The sequence below is a fragment of the Eptesicus fuscus genome, chromosome 6, assembly GCF_027574615.1.
Source record: "Eptesicus fuscus isolate TK198812 chromosome 6, DD_ASM_mEF_20220401, whole genome shotgun sequence".
Classification (NCBI taxonomy): Eukaryota; Metazoa; Chordata; class Mammalia; order Chiroptera; family Vespertilionidae; genus Eptesicus; species Eptesicus fuscus.
Window position 1 is genome coordinate 30213188 of NC_072478.1, and position 26225 is coordinate 30239412.

The following is a 26225-nucleotide window of genomic DNA, read 5'->3' on the forward strand; positions in this document are numbered from 1 at the left end:
AGAGGGCTGGGCACTCCCACGGTTTCAGGCCTCAGTGGGGGTCTTGGAACGCCAAGGATGAGGAGGGGCACGGACAAGGGGACACTAATATGTTCTAAGTCATTTACCTCAATTGAAAAAAACACTAACATCATCAGAGAGAGAGGGGCAGGGGCCCTCTGGATCGACCTCACAGGGCGCCGGCCTTCCAGGAGCCCTCCTTCCCCAGGTACCGGACTAAGTAAGCAGGTTATTTGCAACATGCGCGGCCCTTTTGTGGGTGTGCGCGGGGGTGGGGTGGGGGTCGGTGCTGAACTTGAATTGTTTCAGCAGAGGATCTTCAGGAATAAGAAGGCTCTCCAAGATTCTGGAAGGTTCCCTCAGGGTCCGCTGAAGCTACGGGCGCCCCAAGGCGGGTTTACAAAGAGTCTTGGGCCAAAACCCCTTACAAACTGTGGCGGAGAAGTGGCCGGGAAGATGGAGGCCGCCCGCCCGCCAAGTCAGCCTCGTGCGTTCCTGCCCACCCGCGCCCGTCACTCACTCTGCGCCCGCCAGTCCCGCGCCCACCTGTCAGTCAGCCAGCCTCGCGAGCGGCCCGGCGGAAGGGGCGGGGCGAAGGCGCGGTCGCACACGATTCATTGGTCCGCTGGCGGGGAAACTCCGCGGCGCCGCGAGACTGGCTCCGCCCCCGACCCGGGGGAACGGCGGCGGCGGCGGCACGGTCTGCGGAGGTGGTGAGCGCAGGCGTGGGCCGCGGCGGCGGCGGCTAAGGCGGCGCGAGTGCGACCGCCGTTGGGCCGCCGCGGCCTTCTAGCTCTCCACGCCGGGCTTGGAGACGCCGCGCTCGCGAGGCCAGGGGTCCGGTGAGCCCCCGGCGGGCTGTACCTTTCGGGTCGGCAGGGACCGGGGATTGAGGCGGCCGTGCCTGGTGGGGGAGGAGCGAACCCCGAAAGAGGCTTCTCGGGGCGTTGACCCCGCGCTGCCGCGGGAATCCCCTCCCCCTGCTGTGTGAGCTGCTCCCCTGTTCACGACTAACCTCCTCTACTGCCCGACCCTCCCCTTCTGCAGCCCGAACTCCCCTGCCGCCTGAACTCGTCTGCTGCGTGAGCCCCCCTCTCTGCTGACCGACACCCCCCCCCCACTCTGCTGCCTGCAACCCTTCCGTTGCTGCCCCCAAGTCCCTTCCTCTGTCGCTTGTACCCCTCCACTGCTGCTCGAATCCACTCCTTTACTGCCTGAATTCCTTCTGATCAAACCGCTTTTCTGCTGCCTTAAGCTCCTTCTCTGCCTGAACCCCCTTCTTTGCTGACTGGCCGCCCTGCGCTGCTGTGGTGAACCCCTCCTTTACACAGACGGTGCCCCCTCGTCCCCTTTCTGTTTGTGCTGACAGCCCAACCAGCTTCCCCATTGATGGATGGAAGGAGCGTCTGCAGCTGTCCCATCCTGCAGGGACATGGCGGCCGAAAGAGCAGGCCTTTCCCTCCGATTTTATTTTTTTGCTCTGCGGTCAACTGTTAGCGTCCTAAATGGGGGAGGGTTATGGATTTTGTTTTTTAAAATGCTTCCCCTGCTGAAGTCCCGAGGCAGCCTTCAACATAGAGATGGTTTATTTAGGAGCCTTTAAAAAAACAATCTAGACACAGCCTTTGGGGAGGGAGTTTGGCTATTTTGTTTATGAAAACAAACAACAGGTGCTTTCCTGGGTACCAGGGCCAGTCATCTCGTTTTGGTATCAAGTATCTCTGTGCAGGGTTACACATGAGGATAAGCCCCATAAAGTGGGCCTTAAGGGTTGTGTCGGTGTAAAAATCACCAGCAAAACACGTTAGAAACCACCTTGAAAATTTTGTTGCAGGGCCCTTTGCACCAGACCTTCAGGCACTTTGTGTCTAATCTTTACCACTTGCCACATGAGCCCAAATCATGACGGACGCCAAGTATGTCCTCTGCAGATGGAAAGAGCGATTATGGCCTGCAAAGGTGACAGCATTATTTTCTAATTTCAGGAATAGAAATGACTTTTGGGTGACAAGTAAAATATTTATCAAGAGAGACTTAGGAGTTGCTTCAGTGGAATAATTGAGCATGAACAGTTGGCTGCTGTTTCTGTTGGCACCAAATCTCATTCCCCATCTAATGGGGTTTTGGTGGAGTGCTTACAAGGTTAAACTGCTGGAAATGTGTGGTGTTTTTTTCACACTGAAAAAAAATTAATAGCTCTAAAAGGCATGTATGGCAGTAACTCAAGGAAATTTCTGGCAGGGAGTCCTGTGATAGTAAATAATGGAAGGATCTGGGGAGACTTTCCAGCCAAGCCTGAGGAAGAGAGTCAAACCTAAAGGTAGAAACCCATCCTTATCAGGGTCTGCCACTGACCTCTTCTGCCTGTTTCCCCACCTGCAATATCAGGAAGATTAGACAGAATATCTTTGAAGTTCTATGCTTTTATACTTTAAGAATTATCTGTTACAACATAAACTGATGAACAAAAATAGGTCCAGAGACAAAGAAACACTGAACAGACTGTCCAACCTCAGAAGGCAGGGGAGGGGGAGGTGGTAAAAGATCAACCAAAGGACTTGTATGCATGCATATTAGCATAACTAATGGAAACACTGGGGCGGTGGGGGCTTGTCCTGGGGGGTGGGAGTGGTGGTGGTGGGGGTCAATCGGAAAAAGGACACATATGTAATACTTTAATCAATAAGAAAAAATCCATAATAGAAACAAAAAGATGGATATGTAACACTATGTTCGAAGTCCATACATGTTGTGGAAAAAGAAAAATAGAACAAGTAAGGGGATTGTGGTGGATTGTTTTAGTAAATGGGAGAGTGGGGAAACTAGGGTCATCAAGGAGAGGTTAGAACAAAAACTTAAAGAAGTGGAGTTAGCCAAGCCAATATGTGGGAAAGCGATTTCTAGCAAAAGGAACAGCTGTTAAGATCCTAGTGCAGGGTATGCATGCATATTAGCATAATCAATGGACACAGACACTGGGGTGGTGGGGGCTTGCCTGGGGTGGGAATGCTTGCAGGGGGGGAGGCATCAACTGGGGAAAAAGGAGACATTCAAAACTTTAGACAAAAAAAAAAAAAGATCCTAGTGCAGAAATGGGTCTATTATGTTAATAAAATAGGAAGGAAATCAGTATGGTTGGGGTTGTGTGAGCAAAAGGAAAAGTATAGTAAAAAGTTAAAAGTGCAAAAAATTATCTGCTGTATTTGTGCCTGTTGTCACTGCTTCTTACTCTGTGTCAATTGTTTGTTGTGTCTTAATAACAAGGATTTTTTTTTTTTTTTTAAACATAGGTTTTGGCCAGAACTGAGATGTCAACAACCAAGAAAAAAAAGGGATTTTTTCTAAATGTTCAAATACTCTCCTTAGACAAAAAGTTAAGTGTGACAGTTTTTTCAAGACTTTATTTCCTTACTGGGGGCCCAGTGCACAAATTTGTACACCTTGAAAGGAACTGTGGGCTGCAAGGCTACAGTGGGCACAGGGGCAGGTCTTGGCCCATCCTCTGCGCCCCCACCTGGCCTTTCCTGCCACTACTGCTCCACTGACGGCATGGAGCGATTGGAGCCAGCACCAGCAGCGGGTGCAAGTGGGGCTGGTGCTGTCAGTGGGTGTGAGCAGCGGCTGCTGCCCCGATTGCCCCTCAGGAGCAGGGGGAGGTAGAGAAGCCCTCAGGGGCAATCGGGCCTGGCAGCCACCGCTCGCACCCACTGATGGCGCCGAGTGATCAGGACTGGTGCCAGGCACTGGCAGTGGGTGCCAGCAGCAGGTGCAAGTGCTAGACAGGACCACGGCATGTGGGAGCAAAGAATCTTCAGTAACCATCAGAGGCTCACCCCGATGACAGCAACTGGCGCCCTGCCTTGGTCTGGCGCCCCCACTCACCTCCACCATCCCACTGCGGCCAACACCCACCATGTTCCGCACACGCCCCCTGGTGGTCCCATGTTCCGCACATGCCCCCTGGTGGTCAGCGTACATCATAGCCATCGGTTGTTCCACCGTTCGGTCTATTTGCATATTAGCCTTTTATTATATAGAATAGGATGGGATTTCTGATTACCATGCCCCCACCAAAAAAGTGAAGTCCATGCCTAAAGGCTTATTAAATTAACTCTTCAGTTAGTATAACTTCAGTTATTTTAACTGATTAGTGCTCATCATAATCTTAAGAAGAAAGTAGCTGATTTTAATTTTATGTCAGTTTGGAAATTGAAGATCTACACAAGGCATTGTGTGATCTCCAGGGAGACCAGTACAAAAATGGAATAAACTCTCATCATTGGTGTTCAAATAGGGGTATTTCCTGCCCACTGGTTTATTTGTGTCTCCCTCCCCTTTCCAGAAATTTGTGTAATAGACCCATCAGTTTTGAAATACTTGATTTTGAGTCACTCCCTCTAATAAACTATTATTTAGAACTCAGAAGGTACATCCATGATTCCGGCAGCATATTACTATTCTCTTGATTACCTGGAATGGAAGGACATAAGATTATCTAGAATGAAGATAAAAATACTCAGATTAAGTAGGACTGGCATCATGTGTCTGATAGAATTCCCAATTCTAAATAGAGAATTAAAATAAAACCCAGTGGGCTTCCTTTGCAGCTCCCCACCCCTCTTTCTTCAGAGCCTCCTAAGCTTGTTTAGTCCCCAGCTCACACTCCCTGTGGCTGGGGAGGTAATTGAATACTGGAATTTGAAAGGAAAGCACATCCTTTTAACCTAGAACACACCTGCTGGGCTGTAAACATCTATTAGTGACATTATCTGATCTCTGAAAATCTAACTGAAGGAGTTATTTGTGCAGTTGAAAGCAGGATTTGCCTTATAAAAGTCACAATTTGAATTCATTTGTACTCTTAAATCCAGCCAACCTTTTCTGTCTTTTTAAAAGGGGGGAAAACCCACGTAAAATATTCACTAGGGTCCTTGCTGACTCAAACCTCAGGCACATGGGTTCCTAGTTGGCTGTAACTTGGTTTAAGTGGAAAGTTGAGAAGGAAGAAAACATGTTTGAAAATGTTTCCATGGCCTTGGAGGGTAGCAGGTAGTATATAACAGTCATTTCTGTCCCTGCAGGGTGAGAGTGAAAAGCACAGAAGCCAAGATTCTGAGGAAGTCCCACATCGAGGACATCGCTGCCTTATTGGGTAAGGCACTGTGAGGCCTTAATAAAGGACATGTAGGGACTTTCCAGTTAGTCTTGTCATCCAGAACTCCTTACCATGGTGTTTATAAAATGGGGTCTGTATTCCTATGTCTTTGGAAAAGCAGCTGTTTATTTTTCAAAGCAGGTTTCACCCTTGCACACCCTGGGCATGTCAACCATCACCTCTCAGTTGCCACCATCTGTTTGCTCAGGTTGTGTTGGAGGCCAGTTGTTTGAGGGTGCTTTTATATGAAACACAGGAAGTCCTGTGTCGATGGAGGTTATACCCGCTGAGCTGGGAGATTGCATTTGTCACTTAGTTCCCATGAATAGCATCAGGTGTGTGTGTTGGAATGAATAAATGATGCTTTTTCAGCAGAGAGGCCAGGCTGAACTCAATGCCCGGAGTGCTCTTTCCTGCCTTTGAGATGCCCTTGCAGAAAAGTATGGAAAATTGACCTGCCAACAAGGGGTTCTTTCAGTCGGCTATTTCCCACCCTACCCTCCACCTCAGAATGCATTCCTCCCAAGTTCTCTTTTTTATATATTTTTATTGATTACAGAGAGGAAGGGAGAGAGCGAGATAGAAACATCAGTGATGGGAGCCCTTACCAGTTTGGCTCAGTGGATAGAGCGTCAGCCTATGAACTGAAGGGTCCCAGGTTCGATTCTGGTCATGGGCATGTACCTTGGTTGCGGGCACATCCCCAGTAGGGAGGTGTGCAGGAGGCAGCTGGTCGATGTTTCTCTCTCATCGATGTTTCTAACTCTCTATCCCTCTCCCTTCCTCTCTGTAAAAAATCAATAAAATATATATTAAAAAAAAAAAAAGAATTGGAGTTTAAAAAGAAAAAAAGAAACATCATTGATGGGAGAGAATCATTGATTGGCTGCCTCCTGCACACCCCCCCCCCCCCCCCCCGCCCACTGGCAGTCATGCCTGTGCCCTGACCAGGAATAGAACCATTCATAGGTCGACGCTCAACCCCTGAGCCACACCAGCTGGGCCCTCCCAATTCTTTATTTCCTTGGAGTGGGTTCTCATTGACCTTAATTGAATTGGAAGTTGTCAGACTACAAGAGGATTTGTTTTTTGTGTGTGTTTTTTAAATTTTAATAAATCTTTATTGTTCAGATTATTACAATTGTTTCTCCTTTTTCCCCCCATAGCTCCCCTCCACCCGGTTCCCACCCCACCCTCTGCCCTTACCTCCCCCCCCCACTGTCCTCATCCATAGGTGTACGATTTTTGTCCAGTCTCTTCCTGCACCCCCCATACCCCTTTCCCCCTGAGAATTATCAGTCCACTCCCTTTCTATGCCCCTGATTCTATTATATTCACCAGTTTATTCTGTTCCTCAGATTTTTAATTCACTTGATTTTTAGGTTCACTTGATATGTATTTGTTCTTAATTTTTAAAAAAATATATTTTATTGATTTTTTAAAGAGGGGAAGGGAGAGGGATAGAGAGTCAGAAACATCGATGAGAGAGAAGCATCGATCAGCTGCCTCCTGCACACCTCCTACTGGGGATGTGCCCGCAACCAAGGTACATGCCCTTGACTGGAATCGAACCTGGGACCCTTCAGTCCGTAGGCCGATGCTCTATCCACTGAGCCAAACCAGTTAGGGCTGTTGTTCATAATTTTTATCTTTACTTTTTTCTTCTTCCTCTTCTTAAAGAATACCTTTCAGCATTTCATATAATACTGGTTTGGTGGTGATGAACTCCTTTAGCTTTTTCTTATCTGTGAGGCTCTTTATCTGACCTTCCATTCTGAATGATAACTTTGCTGGGTAGAGTAATCTTGGTTGTAGGTTCTTGCTATTCATCACTTTGAATATTTCTTGCCACTCCCGTCTGGCCTGTATAGTTTCTGTTGAGAAATCAGCTGACAATCCTTTGGGTGCTCCCTTGTAGGTAACTAACTGTTTTTCTCTTGCTGCTTTTAATATTCTCTCTTTCTTTTGCTGTTGGTATTTTAATTATGATGTGTCTAGGGGTGGTCCTCTTTGGATTCCTTTTGTTTGGGGTTCTGTGCGCTTCCTGGACTTGTAAGTCTATTTCTTTCACCAGGTGGGGGAAGTTTTCAGTCATTATTTCTTCAAATAGGTTTTCAGTATCTTGCTCTCTCTTCTTCTGGCACCCCCATAATTCTGATGTTGGTACGCTTGAAGTTGTCCCAGAGGCTTCTTACACTATCTTCAACTTTTTGGATTCTTTTTTCTTTTTGCTTTTCCGTTTGAGTGTTTTTTGCTTCTTTGTATTTCAAATCTTTGACTTGATTCTTGCATTCCTCTAGTCTGCTGTTGGGTCTCTGTATAATATTTTTTATTTCAGTCAGTGTATGTTTAATTTCTAGTTGGTCCTTTTTCATATCCTTGAGGGTCTCACTAAATTTATCGGCCTCTTCTAGGAAATTCTTGAAAAACCTTATAACCGTGGTTTTGAATTCTATATCCAGTCGTTTGTTTTCTTCCATTTCTTTCGTTTGTGATCTGTTTCTTTGTCTCCGCATTTTCGCTGCTTCCCTGAGTTGGTAGGGTAGCTTCGTGTGCTAGGTGTTCTATATGGCACAGTGGGTCGGCCTCCCCAGTTACCTGAGGTGGACACTGTTGGTGCACCCCTTTGTGGACTGTGTGTACAGCCTTGTTGTAGTTAAGTCTTGATTGTTGTTGGTATCACTGGGAGGAATTGAGCTCCAGGCCAATTGGTTGTGAGTATCAGCTGTGTCTACGCCGGGAGACCTTCTGTGCTGGAGACAGCCTTATGGGACCAGACTGCAAAATTGCAAAAGCCTCTGTGCTCAGCTTGGATGGGGTGGAGTCTCAGGGCTGAGCAGACAGTCTTGGCTTCCCATCAGCCCTGCCCGAGGCCCCTGGGTCTCAGTGTCCCTCTGTAATCGCTGCAAGCACCTCTGAGAGAAAGCTGCCCTCGAGTTCCGCCCGCTGCCAGACAGTCCAGTTTGTCCCCCAATGAATCTGGATTCCCAGATTCTCGCCCGGCACTGGAGTTCAGAGCAGTCGGGAGCTTCAGGTTCCCTCCAGCCAGCGGCGCAGTCAGCAGTCAGTCCTATCTGCGCGCACTTGCACTTGCGCCTCCAGACCTCTCCCTTTTGCGGCTCCCCTGAGTTTCCGCCTGACAGTCCAGATTCCCCCCGTAAGCACGTGGATCCCCAGTGGCTCGCCCAGAACGGGTTCAGTGCATTCGGAACTGGGGTTCAGTGCAGTCAGGAGGTTCCGACTCCCTTCCGCTAGGGAAAGCCAGCGGCAACCTCCACAGTCAGTCTTCTCTGCGCGCACTCGCGTGCGCCTCCAGACCCCTGCCTGCCGCGGCTCCCCTAAGTCTCTGAGTCTCTGTGTGCCTTTTTCTCTACCTGACAGTCCAGACTCCCCCGTATGAGCCTGGGTCCACGGGGTTTCGCCCGGAACTGGGGTTCATTGCAGTCGGAAGTGGGGTTCAGTGCAGTCGGGAGCTTCCTTCTCCCTCCTGCCAGAGAAAGCCAGCCAGGCACTCAGCCGCCCTTCCTCTCTGTGTGCGTGTCTCCGTATCTCAGCCCTTTGCAGCTCCTCTGATTCTCTGTGAGCTTTTCTCTTTCCTTTTAGTTGTAGAATTTCCACTCAGCCAGCTTTTCTGTGGTTCTGGATGATGTCTGTTCTGTCTTTTAGTTGTAGTTTTGAAATTGTTGTGCGAGGCAGCAGTTTAGGTGTTTACCTATGCCGCCATCTTGGTTTCTCTACAAGAGGATTTGTGAAATATGTTTTGCTGGCAAGATTATTTTGTAATCTGGAGGAATTTATTTTTGTCACTCAATCAGGTTAGGGTTTCTCAATTTGTTCTTTTAAAAAACGGAGCCCCGCAGCCCTGAATGCAAACAACAGCCAGTTATTGTTTTGCAGCCCTGTCCCTCTTTGGGGAAGACAGAGGGGAGAAGTGTCAGTTCTCCCTTTAGGTGGAAAACTAGCTATTGAATGAGACCGAGCCTGTAAAGTGATGCTCTGATGGCATGCCCGGGCACCTGGACGTCACCAGGCTTTGTTTATTTACCATCCTTCAGCCTCACAGAACAAGGTTTCAGCCAAACCTGTGGAGGAGTTGACCTACAGACGGTCGCTTAGAGTGGCTCTGGATATTTTGAATGAGAAAACACATTCTCATCAAGAAAACTCTTCAAGGGAAGAAAGAACTGCTGTGTCTGCAGGAGAGAAGCACATGGAACTAGCATCCTCGCTCTGTGATCACAACGCTTCATCTCTTCTCCATGAGGGGGTGTTGGGCAGTTCCGGACCTGAGAGGAGGGAACGCGTACCTCAGAAGCTGTCAGGCTCGTCCACTAGTGAAAATGAGATCAAGTGCCAAATGGACCACAAGAAGGGGATTGGGGAAAGTGAAAGCCCACTTACCCTGGTGGTCTCAGCTGGAGGTGGCTCTCGGGACCAGAGTAAATCAAGAATACACCTCAAAAATGGGACAACCCTGAGTGAGAGTGAGGGAGAGACGGACAGCCCTGCAGTCCTGAACTCACCTTCTGCATCTACGGAGCAGGGTCTGTGTACCAAAGGTCGCCACTCTGTTTTGCCATCAGGCAGCCCCACTGTGCACCTAGCCTACCCGGATGTTCAAGGCCCACCTGGTAAGCAGCTGTGCTCTGGTGGCAGCAGAGGTCTGGGCTAAGGGGTTGCATGATTCTGGGAAGTGCCAGTAGGCTTGGCCCTTCCATCCTCCTCACTCCCTCAGATAACACAAATCTTCATGTCCTGGAGGAAGGTAGGTCTGTTCCAGCGCTGGGACAGGGTGGGGTTCTGTTCTTCCCTCAGCCAGATCCAGAGCCAGGCCCCATCCCATGTATTTTTAACCAGATCTTAATGAGATCAGTACCAGAATAGATCCAGAACAAAGATTTCCCAATTCCTTTTTTGTCTGACTCTTGAACTGGGCTTTAATGACTCCACTTCTCCCCATATTTGTGTTGTTATTTTTGTTTTGAAGGGGAGGGAGGAGTTGGAGTGGGGCCTGGGGCAGCGTGCTGCAGACCTGTTGTGGGAGGCACTAGTTATGAGAATGCTCCCTTCTAGGATTGACTCCTTTTTTCTTAAACGGTTGCAGAAGTGAGAACATGGGAATCTGTAAGTGATGAACTCACTATAGAGGCTCCTAACTTCCCGTGTAGACACATTTCTATGCAGCTGCAGTCAGGCTCAATGATTTTTTTCCATTTTCACATCGTAACATCCCACTTATTTTTTATTTTTATTTTTATCTTTTTAAATATATTTTATTGATTTTTCACAGAGAGGAAGAGAGAGGGACAGAGAGTTAGAAACATCGATGATATCGATCAGCTGCCTCCTGCACACACCCCCACTGGGGATGTGCCCGCAACCAAGGCACACGCCCCTGACCGGAATCAAACCTGGTACCCCTCAGTCCACAGGCCGATGCTCCATCCACTGAGCCAAACCGGTTTCGGCATCCCACTTGTTTTTGAAATGCTAATTGAGAAATCTTCATTTCTGCTTGCTGGGGTGTCTCAACTTCTCACTACGCACCTACTGCCCAGGGTCCTGCCCTGAGTCCAAACTTCCTTCATGAGGCCCATACCTGGCATATTTGCAGGCTGCAGGGAACTGATTTGCACCTCCCTGTGTTCTGACTACAGCCCTGCCTTGCTCCCAGTTGTATCACTGTCCCTGCATATCCACTGAGTGCTTCACACCCACAAGGGATCCTGCCCAGAATCCAGTCAATCTCTTGTGACTTCCATTGCTTTTTTGCCTTCCAGACTCGACATCCCCTCTCTGTCTCATGTATTTGTCTTTTAAATGCCCTCTAAGGGAAATGTACCCCACTTGAATCGGGCACTGTGCAAGTCGGTGTAACATGGATCTGTTTTCACTTATGGTCACAGATCACAAAGTGTTTTTTGGGGGATGAGTCATTCACCATGAAAGTCTAATCTGACATTTTTGGCAGACCATCAGTCTTCTGAAGAGTCAATGGAGTTTGAGCCTGTTAATTCCATCCTGGAGGAGGAGGAGGAGGAGGAGCCCCCAAGAATCCTTTTATATCATGGTAAGGCTTGAGAATGACCAGGGGTGGGAGGAACACTCTGAGATGTCTCAGTCCTCTGGAAAAAAATAGGCATTCCTGGACCACCTTTGCCTGAAAGTCTATTGCTCTTACATTTTTCTCCTACTGAACCAAGACCTTGGAAAGTGCCTCATTTTTGGTTCCTTGCCTTAAGCTTAACCACACAAAGGAAGGAGGGACTCTTTGTCAGCACAGGGCTGTCTTTCCTTGTCCCTTGTGGGAACAGGACAATCAGTTAAACAGGTGGGCTCCCCAGCCACCATTGGAATGTGGCCTGGCACCTCTTACAGGCCTTTGGAGATGGTGCCTGTGTGTGTCTTTTAGAGGCAGGAGTTCTCTCCCTCCCACACATGTTGCCTGCTCTGAACAGACCACCCTGGACAGACAAGAGCTGGGGGCCCAGAATGTGCACCAACAACACCAGTTCCTCTAGTTTTCTGAAATAATTGACCGAGAAACAGTTCCCTTGTTAGACTTGCCCATTACCCTCTCAGGTTAACAGAATCTAGTTTTTTTTCTTTCTTTTTTTAACCTTTTGATTTTGAAAGAATTGTAGATTCACAGGATATTGTAGAACTAGCACAGGGCAGGATGGAGACCTGTGCCCTAGCCTTCCAATGGCAACAGCTTGCAGGACAAGGAAGCCACGTGGGTACAGCCCCAGGGTGTTCCATGTCTCCCATGCCGCTACATTCCCTTGTCACACCGTCTTTTCCCAGAAATCACCAAGTGCTTTTCTCTCACTGTCACTGTACTTACAGGTTTGCATTTTCCTTAATTTTACTTGATAATTCAGACTTAATTTTATTAATCCTCCTCTGAGGATATTTTTTCCATTGATTTCTAGAGAGAGTGGAAGGGAGAGAGAGAAACATCGATTGGTTGCCTCCTGCACATGCCTCACCTGGGGTTAGGGAACCTGCAACCGAGGTATGTGCCCTTGACCAGGAATCGAATCGCGACCTTCAGCCTGTAGGCCAATGCTCTAACCACTGAGCACTGGCCAGGGCATAATTCGTCCATTTTTTACATTTCCACATCGTCTTCTGATTATTCTCAGTGGAAACTAGTTACTATTTACTAGGAGGGATGGGTGATCACATACTGAGCCTTTGCCTCCATCGGTGTCTAGATTGTCCCACAGCTCTGGGGCTACAGTGTCTGTGGCACATGCTTTGGGAGATAACTCTGTAACATCAGCTCCTGGAGCAGGGCTTCCTGGGCCACAGAAGGGACACTGCCTTCTTCCAGAGGAGCATTTCCATCCCCACAGCCACCAGCAGGGGGTCAGGTTGCCTTGGCCCCCAAACGTGGGTATTTGCTTTTTCTCCTGGTTTCTGCTTCCATTTGGTGTGGGTATTCCCGGTCACCACGATCGTCTGTCTGGATGTTTACTGTTGATCCCTTAATTGGCCATCTGCACCCTGACCCGTTGTCTTCTGAGAAAGGGAGGCTTCTCACGGGAAAACAGCTCCTCACAGACCTGTGGAAGGCGGTTTCCCGGTTTGCCTCTGTCCTCCCTTGGTCTTGCTTCTCACTCTGTAAACTTTTATTTATTTTTTTTTTAAATACATTTTTATTGATTTTTTACAGAGAGGAAAGGAGAGGAATAGAGAGCTAGAAACATCCATGAGAGAGAAACATCAACCAGCTGCCTCCTGCACACACCCCACCAGGGATGTGCCCGCAACCAAGGTACATGCCCTTGACCGGAATCGAACCCAGGACCCTTCAGTCCGCAGACCGACGCTCTATCCACCGAGCCAAACCGGTTTTGGCAACTTTTAACTGTTAGATAGTTGAACAGCACGCCTTCCCTTCTCCCACAGTAGTGTCAGACAGAGGATCTTGGCTCTTTGTCAAATACCAGCCTGTCTTCTCCAAGGTTTTGTTACCTAACTTTTAAACATTTGAATTATTTACTCATTTGGGATTTTTTGGTGGAAAATAGTTTAATTTTGTTCAGAAATAATTTTATAGTTCTCTAATGGTTATTTAAATAATTTTCCTTCTTTCCCCTTAAAGTCTCCAGTTCCTCAGACAGATGAGCTTCTCAGAAACTGAGTTCTCACGTGGGTCTTCATTGTGTGCTATTGGTTCCTTTCTATTTTCTATCAACACTTTTTAAAATATATATATATATATATATATATATATATATCTTTATTGATTTCAGAGAGGAAGGGAGAAGGAGAGAGAGATAGAAACATCAATGAGGGAGAATCATTGATTGGCTGCCTCCTGCACACCCCCTATTGGGATCGAGCCCGCAACCCAGGCATGTGCCGTTGGCCGGAATCGAACCTAGGACCCTTCAGTCCGCAGGCTGATGCTCTATCCACTGAGCCAAGCCGGCTAGGGCTCTATCAACACTTTTTTAAAAAAGTTTATTTTGGAGTAATTTGAAATTTACAGAGACGTTAACATGGTACAGAGTCCTTGCTACCAGCTTCTCCTGTTTCACAAACACTATGTGACTATGGCATGTTGTCACCATTTGGAAACTAACATGGTGTCTCACTCTTAACTGCTCAGTGTGCTTGTCCAAAATCGAACTCATGACCCTTCAGTTCTCGGGCCGACAGTCTATCCACTGAGCCAAACCATCGAGGGCAGTCCTTGTGATCTTTTAAGTGAACTGTGGTAACACCATATTTAAACATCATCACAGTAACTGTTTTCTCAAGCTGATGCATTTGCTGCTTGCCATGGATCTGACTTACCTGTTCTGTCTTTTTGTTTTTCTTTCTTTCTAATTCTAGAGCCAAGTTCATTTGAAGTAGGAATGCTGGTCTGGCTTAAATACCAAAAGTACCCCTTCTGGCCCGCAGTGGTAAGAACAACTCTATCTCCTAAGTGCAGTTACTTGGCCCCCTCAACAGTTGAACCTGGGCAAATGTTTTCACATTATTACTAGGAAAAGTGATGAGCTTATAAGCAGGATTTCTGAAGACACATGTACCTAAATAAAGAGAGTTTAGTCATTGTGTCACCATTGATAAAGTTTACAGGTCAGATTTTTACCAACCAGGCTTAGAAAAACCTGCTTGGAAAAAAAATACCCACAATTTGTTCATTTTAAATGTGCATTTCAGAGATTCTCCTCTGTAGGAGCTTTTTAATCTTTTAGATTTTGGGGTAGGAAGCCATTGTGCATATGAAAAAAGGCATTTGAGGTCCTGGCTGAGGAGCTCATTTGCATCAACCTGATAATGCCAAGGTTGCAGGTTCAATCCCCGATCAGGGCACATATAAGTATCAACCAATAATGCATAAATAGTGGAACAACAAATCAATGTTTTGTGGGGGTTTTTCCTCTCTCTTTCCTCCTTCCTCTCTCTGTCTAAAATGAATCAAATCAATAAATAAAAAATAAATAAAAACAGGCACTTGAGATCCTTCCCAGTGCCCCATTATGGTGAATAAGCTTAAATGTAGCCAAGTTTGAGGATTTGCTTTTAAGCTGGATGTTGCAAACAGTCAGTTTATTGTTTAGGCAAAGGCACTGTCTTGGCTACTCTTTATCCTTCTTTAGCTGAGACAGGATCTGCATAATTCTAGCCAGAGTTCTTTAATTTTTAGTGAGAGACAGTGGCCTTTAAGTTGGAAAGGTATTAGTCGTAGTCAGGAGGAGCTGTGTTGTCTGGATGAATCTAACCTGCAGTCAGCCGGGCCTCCTTGCACAGGGCGGCAGCATGGCTTCAGGAAGGGCAGAACCAGACCCTAGAGTGTTTGTGGATAGAATTTGTAGCTTGAACACACATCTGGTGAGCTGGGCGTTCAGAAAGCCCCTGGGACAATTGTGGTATCCTTTATCGGGGCCCCCTCCTCCCTCCAGCACCCCCTTCCCAAGAGATGCCACAGCCTGCTTACAGTAGGCACCCTTTTCTCGGCCCTTTCAGCCCTTGCCTCATTTCCAACAGTTCCCTGGGAGCCCTGCTGGTTAACGGGTCACCAACATGACATTCTTGGGGCATGGATGTCCACACCCACCCTTGTCAGTGAACCCTTTGTACAGCCTGTGAGGCAATACAGAAAGGGGCTCCTTGGCCCTTTCGTCCAAGGACGTGTCTTTGAGTTAGGCCCTGCCTCTATCTCGTGCCCTTGGCTGGTCCTGAACTAGCCCTGTTTGTCCACAGGACAATCAGCCATGACGATTACATAGAGATGACTGCTAACAGCAGAAGTAGTTGCTTTTATTTAAAATTTTAAGAAAACCCTGCCTGATTCTGCTCAGTTGTCAAACCCCTTAGAGCCATGCATGCAGCAAAACTTGGGCAGTTCCTAAGCACGTTACCATGTGGACTTCACTTCAGTCCCCCAGCCAGCGGCATTCCCTGTCACAGGTGTCAGTTGGTTACCTCTTGCTCAATGAGATGGTGTCAATAAAGGATTTAAAACCCATGGCTTTTTCTGGGTTCTTGATGCTTTGTTTTCTTGGCTTTGCCCATAGGTCAAGAATGTCAAGCGGAGAGAAAAGAAAGCGAGTGTGCTTTTCATTGAAGGACACATGGACCCGAAAGGGCGAGGGTGAGCCCATCATCCCTGGCTCTTTACGGACGCTTCCCGGAATAGGAACTGGGGAGCAGGCATCCGGGGCCTGCTAGGTCACACAGCTCAGTTTTCCAACCTTTATTTGCGGGCTTTGAAAGACCATCCAGCTACACATGCACCAGACCCCCATTTCCCAGAAACTAGCAAAGGTGGCTCCCTCCATGCAGGTTGTGAACAGGGACCCTCCCCCAGTCTGAGTTTTGTCATGTGGGTAGTTGTCGGTCTTTCTCTACTCGCTCTTCGTCCTGGGATGAGAACACACAATGTGTCACTGCTCCCAGAGAGCTCAGCAGGCACCACACCACTCTGCATGAGGCTACTGTAGAGCTGGTCCTCTCTGATCCTCTGGCACTTCGGTGCTGCCACCCTCCTTTGGTCACCAGCAGTGTAGAGATTGGGCCCTGGCATCTGTACAGTGGCCCCAGCTGTGTCCCTTTAGGGACCCACTCAAGGGTACCTGTCACTCCAGGGCATGGCTCCAAGGGGCTTCCTTGGGCAGCAGGGCACAGCGGTTGCCTTGGGTGACCTGGTCTGGCAGAGGCCCCTCCTAAGGGTCAGAGGAAGAGAATGTCTGTTCACGTGGTGCCTTACGTCTGTTACCTTGCCTCTGCTTTCTGCAGCATCACAGTGCCTCTCAAGAGGCTGAAGCACTTCGACTGTAAAGAGAAGCAGGCGCTTCTGGTAGGTGGCTTGTTATCTGTGCTTCGCTAAATAGCTCCCTTATGACTGGTGACAGTGTTCTGTGTGTAGCCTTTGAAACCACTATCATAGGGTACTACTAGCACCTGCCCTGTCTGCTTTGACCACTACCCTCAGGGGTTCCTGCAGGGGCCCTCAACTACCCAGGAGCTTGCCACCTGTCTGCCTTGTGGTTCAGGGGTGGAAACAGGCTGTGGCAGGGGAACCGTTTGTCCCGCGTTAGGGGCTAAGGTGGCAGAGAGGCTGGCCGTGAGGCCTGTTCCCTCTGGCTCCTTCTGAGGCCGCCCCTTGTGATGAGGCACAGGGCCTCTTGGAGTAAGGACCCTGCCCACCCGGTGCCTGAGCACAGCGTGAGTTGGGGTCAGGACACTCCCCAGGCTACCTGCTCTGCTTCCATTGACCAAGGCCCCACAATTCTATGATCAGCTTTGTTATACAGGAATCCATGAGCCATGAGGTGTTGCTCCTTCAGAACCCTGTCCAGCTTTGAGACACTGCTCTATGTTGTTCCAGCTTTCAAAAAAAACAAACCAGAACTGGGCAGGGAGTTGAGGCTTCTGCCCATACCCCACTGCCGGGATTCCCATGGCAGTTGCCAGGGTTTCCTGGGTTTCCAGGTTGGGAAGCAGTCTGTGTCTGAGCTGTGTCCTCAAGAGTGCTGCGATCTGGGAAGCCCGCTGCCTACTCCTGTGTTGTTTCCTGAGGACAGCAGGCCTCAGGCTGCAGGGGCAGGTGGGCGTTTGGAAGATTGGCTCCCATACCAGACTCTATCCCTTTCTTTTCTCCCTGGTTTTCCCATCTCCACAATGTGAGCCTTGCTCCACCTGTTTTGTCTGCTACGTCTAACCCACAACCAGTGCTGGGTGCCCGATCCCCATCAGAGTGCATGTCAATGGGGCCTGGTTCTAGTCTTACAACGTTCTATGCTCCCTGAATGCCAATCTGTAAGTACAAGGAGCTACTCACCCAGCCTTTCAGGCCAGGAGCTACCTGGCTCCTCTAAGTGCTATGTGCATTCTTAGGGTCCTGGTAGCTTTCCCATGGCGGGGAGGAGGAGGGACTGCAATGGTGCAGAAAGCAGAGTAGGAATCTTGCTTTAGGATCTGTTATGAGAAGATGGTGTGTGGGCCTCTTGTGGTCTAGATTCCTGGAGGGCATCTGTGGCCAGCTTCCTGTTCCCCTGTGAGATGAGTGTGGAGGGGTGTACGAGGTGTTGGGTCCTCTGAGTAGCAGTGAGCAGCACATCCAAGGGGTGGATGTGTCGCCTGTTCTAGAGGTTGATGGATTGGCTCTCACGGCCTCTGCTGGCCCTTGGGTGACTATCACTGCTTTGTGGCATCTGTAGGCTCCTGTGTGTCTCCTTCCCTGGTGCTACACTGTCTGCCATCCCAGGTGCCAGTTTGGCCTTCTCCCGCTGGAGCTGCTTGCTATGCTTGCATCCCTTGCCTGCTTCATGTGGTGACCACAGGAGGGTGGCCAGGCCAAGGCAGCAGTAACGCAGGATGTGGGTTTGTCTTGAGTCTGTGGACATTACCTGGGAACTCTTCCCAGCTCAGGGAGCCTTGCCGGTTATGTTGTTCTTCATTTGGTGGTGGCCAAATGTCACTCCCTTTAGGCTTAGACTGCCCCTCTCTAAGTGCTGGGCACAAAGACGTCTCTTAAAAGGATTTATTTCACACTCTCCCTATGATGGTTATGGCAACTACAATTCGGGGTGTTTATCCACCTTTCTCTTTGAGTCTTCAGGCCTCTGGCCCAGAACCAGGCTCACAAGGGAGCAGCCTGGCTCCAGAGCTGGGCCTTGCCAGGCATTCCCTGCCAGCCTTGGGAAGCCTGCCTGAGGGCATCTGCTGGGTGCCCTTCCTAGATAAGGGTACTGAGCAGGCCAGAGGAGGAGTCCCAGCAGACTCCTATTGACACATGCTATCTCTCTCGTTGCAGAATGAGGCTAAGGAGGACTTCGACCAGGCTATTGGCTGGTGTGTCTCCCTGATCACTGACTACAGGGTCCGACTCGGTACGTGGGACCTCCACAGCCTTGGACAAAGGGAGCGGGTGGGGGCAGCAGCATAGGGCTTCCTTTGCAGACCCTCTGGTGGTAAAGGCTGGGCACAGCCCATTCCCCATGGTAGTCTGGCCTAGTCCTTGACAGTTGTGTGCCCAGTACAGGTGTATAAGCAGACGCCCAGGAAGAGGTGGTGATGTTGGACATGGACAAAAGATGGGGCCTCCTTTGAACCAGAGCTGGTTTCTGTCCATCCCAAGTTGGGCTGTTGGGAATTGGGAATCTGAATCAGGCTTGTTAGAAACTCCTGGCCTTTTTGTGGCCTCAGTCTCCATGCTGCACCAGCCCTTCCGCTAGAAGGGGTCTGATTGGGGCTGATGTGTGATTGGAGCACCTAGACCCTACAACCTGAAAGGGTTTCCAGAGCATACCTCATGTGCGCCTTCTCCCCTTCTCCCTCCTCTGCAGGCTGTGGTTCCTTCTCTGGCTCTTTCCTGGAATATTATGCAGCAAATATAAGTAAGTTCACCAGCTCCTCTTGAAAAGTGTGGCCTGCTTTTTAGTCTAAAAGTAACAGGTCCCTAAGCCTTCTCCTGGATTGTGGGACCGTTATCCTCAGGGCACCCCCAGGTCTCATCAGGGCACCCCCAGGTCTCCTCTCCCTCCCTGCCATAGGGGCCTGGACAGCAGGTCCACTTCTAAAACTACCCTGTTAGTGATAACGCCCAAACGTTAAAATATATGAACAGTACTTTGTGTCTTCCTTCCTTGTCTCTGTTTTCATTTAGTGACAGTCACACATATATACTGTCCCATTCCTCCCATCCTTAAAGAGGGAGATAGATGAATTAATACTTCTTTTGGGGGCTTGAGGGGCTCTGCTCTTTCAGGTTAAACTTGGCTAAAGGGCAGAGTTGGGGGAATGATGAGGGTCTGCTAGAGGAAGAACCCTTTAGGAATGTGGCTGCCGCAGTGTCCCCATGGCCTGGGGTCGTCTCCATACCCCCAGGACGTAGTGAAGGGACCCCACCTGGCCCGCAGTCCCACAGACACATGCCTTGCCTTCTCTATAGGCTATCCTGTCCGCAAGTCCATCCAGCAGGATGTCTTGGGGACCCGGTTCCCTCGGCTCTGCCATGAGGATCCTGAGATGCCTATGGTCGGGAGTCCCTGGGGCAGGAGGCAGCCCTGCAGAAAAGTCTTGCCTGATCGATCACGAGCTGCCCGGGACCGGGCCAACCAGAAGCTGGTGGAGTACATCGTGAAGGCGAGGGGCGCTGAGAACCACCTGCGGGCCATCTTGAAGAACAAGAAGCCATCCAGGTGGCTGAAGACGTTTCTGAACTCAGGACAGTATGTGACATGTGTAGAGACATACCTGGAAGATGAGGAACAGCTGGACATGGTGGTGAAGTACTTGCAAGGGGTCTACCAGGAAACAGGCAGCAGGATGCTGACGCAGATCAACGGTGACAGAATCCGCTTCATACTGGACGTCCTTCTGCCTGAAGTGAGTGGCCAGCAAGAAATCCTGTGCATGAGGGTGGTGGTGGGGGTCTGTGGTGTGGGCCCAAGTGTAGACCCAGCCCACTTTTGCCCAGGCCTGGGCTGTACCAGGCATGGTACTAGAATGTCACCCTTCCAAAATCTGCCTGGAAGCCCCTACTTCATGGGGTCCCAGCCCTCCTGGCCATTCCGTGGGCAGTGGCACAGGGCTAGGGTGTTCTGATCTTATTGCCAGCCCTGGGGGAATAAGATGCAGGCTTCATCTGCATGCACTGGTAGTGACTGTTCCAGAATTTACTCTGGAAATGGGAATTTTAACTTTCCTCAGTACTCGGGCCGGGCTGAGCAAGGAGCAGACCCAGCTCCTCGGTTACTGTGAAATTCAGAATGGGCACTGCTGGGTGTGTATGCATAGTGTGGACAAGATATTGACAATGCAAATATGTTGAACTTCACAATTGTCAGAAGTCCCAAATATATATATATATACTAGAGGCCCGGTGCACGAAATTCATGCACAGGGGTGTGTGTACCTCAGCCCAGCCTGCACTCTCTCCAATCTGGGACCCCTCGTGGGATGGCCGACTGCCCATTTAAGCCCGATCCCAGTAGGGATTGGGCCTAAACGGGCAGTTGGACATCCTCTCACAATCCAGGACTTCTGGCTCCCAACTGCTCGCCTGCCTGCCTTCCTGATTACCCCTAACCGCTTCTGCCTGCCAGCTTGATCACCCCCTAACCACTCCCCTGCCAGCCTGATTGCCCCTAACTGCCCTCCCCTGCCAGCCTGGTCATCCCTAACTGGTCACCCCTAACTACCCTCCCCCTTTAGGCCTGGTCCCCCCAACTGCCCTCCCCTGCAGGCCGGGTCACCCCTAACTGCCCTCCCCTGCCAGCCTGGTCACCCCTAACTGCCCTCCCCTGCAGGCCTGGTCCCCCCAACTGCTCTCCCTTGTAGACCTGGGTCCCACCCAACTGCCCTTCCCTGCAGGCCCGGTCTCCCCCAACTTCCCTCCTCTGCTGGCCTGGTCACTCCTAACTGCCCTCCCCTGCAGGCTTGATCGCCCACAACTGCCCTCCCTTGCAGGCCTGGTCCCTCCCAACTGCCCTCCCCTGCTGGCCATCTTGTGGCGGCCATCTTGTGTCCACATGAGGGCAGCCATCTTTGACCACATGGGAGCAGCCATCTTGTGTGTTGAAGTGATGGTCAATTTGCATATTACTCTTTTATTAGATAGGATATGCGCGCGTGCTCGCGCGCGCTCTCTCTCTCTCTCTCTCTCTCTCTCTCTCTATATATATATATTATATATATATTTAAAAAAGAATATCGTGAACCTTTATGTGTTCATCACCTGGCTGGAATGGTGACCTGAATCCATATGTGCCTCCAGTCCTTTCCCCAAATTAGTTTTTTTTGGGCGGGGGGGGCGGGGGGGAGGGAGAATCCCAACCATGTAAAAAAAATTTTTTTTGGAGATATTTTTTATTTTTTTAAATTGAGTTTAGAGAGAGAGGAAAGGGGAAAGAGAGAGAGAAAAACATCAACTTGCTGTTCCAACTATTTATGCATTTATTGGTTGATTCTTACATGTACCCTGACTGGGGCTTGAACCTGCAACCTTGGCGCATTGGGATGATGCTATAACCAACTGAGCTACTTGGCCAGGGACCAAATGTTTTTTATTCATAAATACTTCCTTGTGTATCTCTAAAATGGGATGATCCTGCTTCCTGGGAACATCTGGGGTTGTCACTCTAGGGGTGCTCCTGGCATCAAGGCAGTGGGGCCAAGATACTGCTCAACAACCAGGACAGCCTCACAAAGAAAGACCTGGCCCTGGTGTCTTTTGATATAACCACAATGCTGTTATTTCACCTAAAAATAGTGATTCCTTGATATCGGGCATCTATTATGTATTCAAATCATCACTATTCTACCTTTTTATTTTTTAACAGTAAACTCAAAATTTTTCAAAAATGCACTTGTTGGTTTGGGTGCTGCCTTTAGTTATTATATGCTTTTAGTGACAGGAACTCTCCTCTTTAGTCCAGAAGATAATGTTACTGATTTAATTCATAAACTTGATTACTAGCAGAGATGTCACGGGTTCCATACATATCTTTTAAGCCATAAATGGGGACGTATCTGGAGGCCAGCATGTGGTCGAACTGGCCCCTTGCTAATTCTTCAGAGCTCGTCGCCAAGAGTGGCCTGACCCGGTGTTGACCTGTTCCTCTCTTGCAGGCCATCATCTGCGCGATTTCTGCGGTGGATGCGGTAGATTACAAGACGGCTGAAGAGAAGTATATCAAAGGACCTTTGCTGAGCTACCGGTAGGCTGCTCAGAGCCTTGCCCCAACCACTTTACAACGTATCTTCCAAGGCTTGTATTTGCACACATGCTAGTAGCTGGGACTGAGGCCCCTCTTCTTGATACGTTGGACTAGATACACTTTGGTAAATGAGTCACATAAACTTGAAAATATACATTAGCACTTGGCAGTTGAAATGCCAGACAAACCCGGTGAAGCCAGCAGTGGACGTTCTTGTCCTCTGTCGAGTTTGGGCCGTGGGCCCTGGTCCCTATACTGGATACATACTGAGGACCCATGTAGCACCCTATAGGGGCAGCCAGGGTGACCCCTGGACGTGTACTCGGGCCTCTCTGCCTAATCTCTGATTGCTGAGAGCTGATAATGTATTTTTAACTCTCCCCTGTGCTGCAATGGTATGGCTGTTTGAGAACAGGAAGCACTCGTCGTGATGGGTATTCACCAGTCAGAGAAGGCTCTGATCAAGACGTTTCTCTCACATCGGTGTGGTTAACTGCCCTTGGAGTTCTGGCCCCGGAGCCCCTAATCCCTTCTGGGCATGTTGCCAAGTCTTGCTGGAAACAGGCGTGGCTGCGTGCCAGTGATGGGCTGAAGACTCAACTAGAGTCACAGGCTAGGGGCTCCCTCCAGGGCTGACTGGGCACTGTCACGGGACACTCGGGTGAAGACGCTCGGCATTCTTCCCAGGCAGGGCCCCAGCCTGTGCAGGGAGGGTAGGAGGGCTGCCTGCCAGCCTCAGTGGGTGACAGGCCTCCTGTGCAGCTGCCCACAGAGGAGTCAATTGGCTCTGCATGCAGCTCACTTAACAGGACAGGAAGGGCCTTTGGAAACAAATTTGGCATCTCTGTTCTTGGACCTCAGGCCTGGCATGATCCATATACAAATCAAGATAGTGGTCTTGGGAGAAGGAGGGGTGAGTAGCTACGTCTGGGAGCTCAAACTTCCACTCCTATGATCCTGTCTCCATCTCCACACTCTTCCCTCTGCTGGGTTGCCAGCATTAAGAGTGTTAGTTCTTTACAGCCTCTGCCTGCCATGAACATGTCAAATGCCCCCTGGAAATGAGGTTCACTGGCTGACATGACTGAATTAGGGTGAAAACACTGGCCCCATTTTATTCCTCGGGGACGTGGTCTAAGGAACACAATTAGTGATTAGCCTCTGTTTCTGTCCTTTCGCCCCAATTTTCAGCCACATGGTCTGTCCGTCACGGGATCCATGTACCTGTGTTCCTCTTGTCTTACAAGTTAAGAGGTTGTGCACAAAACTGACTATACTGTGTATTGCAAAGGTGTGTGTGCTGTTGCTGTTGTGCTCATTTTCAAGCTGCCTGTGTTTCTTGTTCTGAACTGACATGTGCACATTTACCTCTCCAATGTTCCTGTGTTTAGCTGAGCCACCTCAGAATTAATGTGTTTATTTATATCCTGAATGCAGTGGCCAGCCAAGTGATTGTTGACACAGTTTTTCTTAACTGGGAGTCACTTAAAAAGGACAATTTGAGCCCTAGACGGTTTGGCTCAGTAGATAGAGTGTCAGCCTGCAGACCCAAGGTCCCGGGTTCGATTCTGGTCAAGGGCAAATACCTTGGTTGCAGGCTTCTCCCCAGCTCAGGCCCTGGTGTGCAGGAGGCAACCAATCCATGGCTACTGAGGACCCATGTAGCACCCTATAGGGGCATGGATATTTCTCTCACATGGATATTTCTGTTTGTTTCTTCCACTCTCCCTAGGGATCAATGGAAAAATATCTTTGGGTGAGGATTAAACCCCCACACCCAAAAAAGGACAATTTGATATTTCATACTTTTAAAAATTATTTTGTCCTGGCTGGGTTGTTCAGTGGTTAGAGTGTTAGCCTTCAGACCCAAGGGTCGTGCGTTTGATTCCCTGTCAAAGGCACATACCTTGGATGCAGGTTCCCCAGCCCTGGTAGGAGTGCCTGTGGGAGACAATCAATATGTTTCTCTCCCCACTCCCTCTTCCCTTCCACTCTCTAGAAATCAGTGGAAAAAATATCCTTGGGTGAGGATTAATTATTTGTTAAAATATATCTTATTGATTTCAAAGAGGAAGAGAGAGATAGAAACATCAATGATGAGAAAGAATCATTGATTGGCTGCCTCCTGCATGCCTCCCACTGGGGATCGAGCCTGCAACCCGGGCATGTGCCCTGACCAGGAATCAAACCTTGACCTCCTGATTCATAGGTTGATGCTCAACCACTGAGCCATGCTGGTCGGGCGAGGGTTAATTTGAGTATCCGGACAAGGCTCTAACCAACTGGACTATCTGGCCAGGGCCATCTTAACCATTTTTAAGTGGACAATTCAGCAGCATTAAACACATTCACATTGCCATGCAACCATCCCCACCATCATCCAGGACTTTCCAAACTGAAACTGCCCCCATCATACATCCACTCCTCTGTTTCATGCTTTTAAAAACACAATTACTAAAATGAAGTTGTCACTTTTTATCTTCTGAAGGGAAAAAGAAATATTTGACAACCAGCTCCTAGAAGAAAGGAACCAGCGATGCTGATGTGGGAAGGCGCCATCGTGTGTAGTGAGAGTTGCCAGAGGTCCCTGGGCTGTTGCACACGCTTTCTGAAGACGGAACTGGAGAGATGTGTACATCAGATCTGTCTATGGGTTTTATTTTCCTGGCTTTTCAGGGAACAGTTCCTGAAAGTTTTTTGAAAGGACAAAACTGACTCATTTTGCTTTATTTCATTACTTGCGACTGTACAGAATAGTTTAATATAAGGTACACATTTGTCTTTTTATGTTAAAAAGCATTGTATCCAATATTAAACAGGAGTTGTTGTTTTTTAAAGAGTCTGATATGAATGTATAGCTCCAGAGGTAATCATGTATTTTTCCATTTCCCCCCTCCTTTGTGTGGTTTCCTCTTAAGATGGTTCCTGAGTTTGCTGTGCCTCCTTATACATTGTTTAGGAAAACCAGTATTTGTAAAAGGCAGAAACAAAGACCAGCTGCTTTCTTGTGCTTTAGCATTTGCTATGTTGTTCATGCAGGACAAGAGACCGACATAAATCTTTCCATAGCCTCTTTCTGCTCGGACTCATGTCGGGGTGAGTCTCCGCTCCAGAACTATGTTGAGGCTGCCTGTCCTCTGTGGATTTCCATGCATGTCTCAGCGCTGAGCATTGTCTCAGCCCAGCCAACCCTATTGTCTCAGTAATCTACATGGTAGCTTTGATGATCCCATGTTTTCACTGCTCCCACATGGACAACTAAGGTCATTGTGTACATGCCTTGTACCCAGCTCTTGGTCTGGGAGCCATAGGATTGAGCTTGTTCCTACACGAAGCATGAGATGGGTCCCAGGGCCCCTGCTTGGAATTCTAGCTGTATACAAACCCATGCCCCATTTTTACTTGGCCAGGCCTTGAACACGTACCAGTTAGAGCCACACACCAATGAATTAGTTATTCTAAGCTGATGCAACACTGTTGTAGTCAACATTGGTGATGTTAACTTCAAGGTATTGCCCTATCATTATTACCCTGGCTTCACTGTCACCCATGATTATCGCGCCCTCTCTCTTGATGCCCCCCTTACCGACAGGAATTACTGTAGAGGACAGTCTGAAGGGGATTCTCCTGGCATGTGTGAGAGTAGGTGCCCTGGTGCCCTGAGATGTTGAACAGGAAGGCACTGCACAACCACTTCTGGTTGGTTAACAGGATGTGCTGGGGAGATGGCATGAGATGTTGGGGGCCCCAGAACCCTGCCAGCGATCTTTGTTTCAGTTTATTTTGCTCAAATCTTAACAGCAGGAAATTGTTAAGTGGCTCTAACAGACCTGCTGTCATCCCTCCCAAGTTGGCCAGAGGGGTGACAGTATAGGGCCAGG

At 49.0% G+C, this 26225-nt stretch overlaps 1 protein-coding gene across 5 annotated transcripts; it reads left to right on the plus strand.

Annotated features, from left to right (window-relative positions):
* Nucleotides 1–679: 679 nt before the first annotated feature.
* PWWP3A (PWWP domain containing 3A, DNA repair factor) lies at nt 680–25181 on the plus strand. Of its 5 annotated transcripts, none has more exons than XM_008150822.3 (14): nt 680–842; nt 1835–1959; nt 3291–3373; nt 5082–5152; nt 9211–9786; nt 11127–11225; nt 14006–14076; nt 15697–15773; nt 16418–16478; nt 18438–18513; nt 18970–19020; nt 19575–20011; nt 22256–22344; nt 24833–25181. In XM_008150822.3, exons 2-14 carry the CDS (start codon nt 1903–1905, stop codon nt 24885–24887), a joined length of 1803 nt encoding a protein of 600 aa, XP_008149044.2. In that variant the 5' UTR covers nt 680–842; nt 1835–1902; the 3' UTR covers nt 24888–25181. The 5 variants fall into 5 exon arrangements, with proteins under 5 accessions (XP_008149044.2, XP_054573549.1, XP_054573547.1 ...); XM_054717572.1 differs by lacking the exon at nt 680–842 and adding an exon at nt 903–987; XM_054717571.1 differs by lacking the exon at nt 680–842 and having other exon boundaries at nt 1708–1959.
* The last annotated feature ends 1044 nt before the right edge of the window (nt 25182–26225 follow it).

Bases quoted from the DNA above. Each gene is read 5' to 3' on its own strand.
- PWWP3A (XM_008150822.3), top strand. From the start codon at position 1,903: ATGACGGACGCCAAGTATGTCCTCTGCAGATGGAAAGAGCGATTATGG. The intron at 14,077-15,696 runs GTAAGAACAACT...CTTTGCCCATAG, and splicing joins ACCCCTTCTGGCCCGCAGTG to GTCAAGAATGTCAAGCGGAG. The intron at 18,514-18,969 runs GTACGTGGGACC...CCTCCTCTGCAG, and splicing joins TGACTACAGGGTCCGACTCG to GCTGTGGTTCCTTCTCTGGC.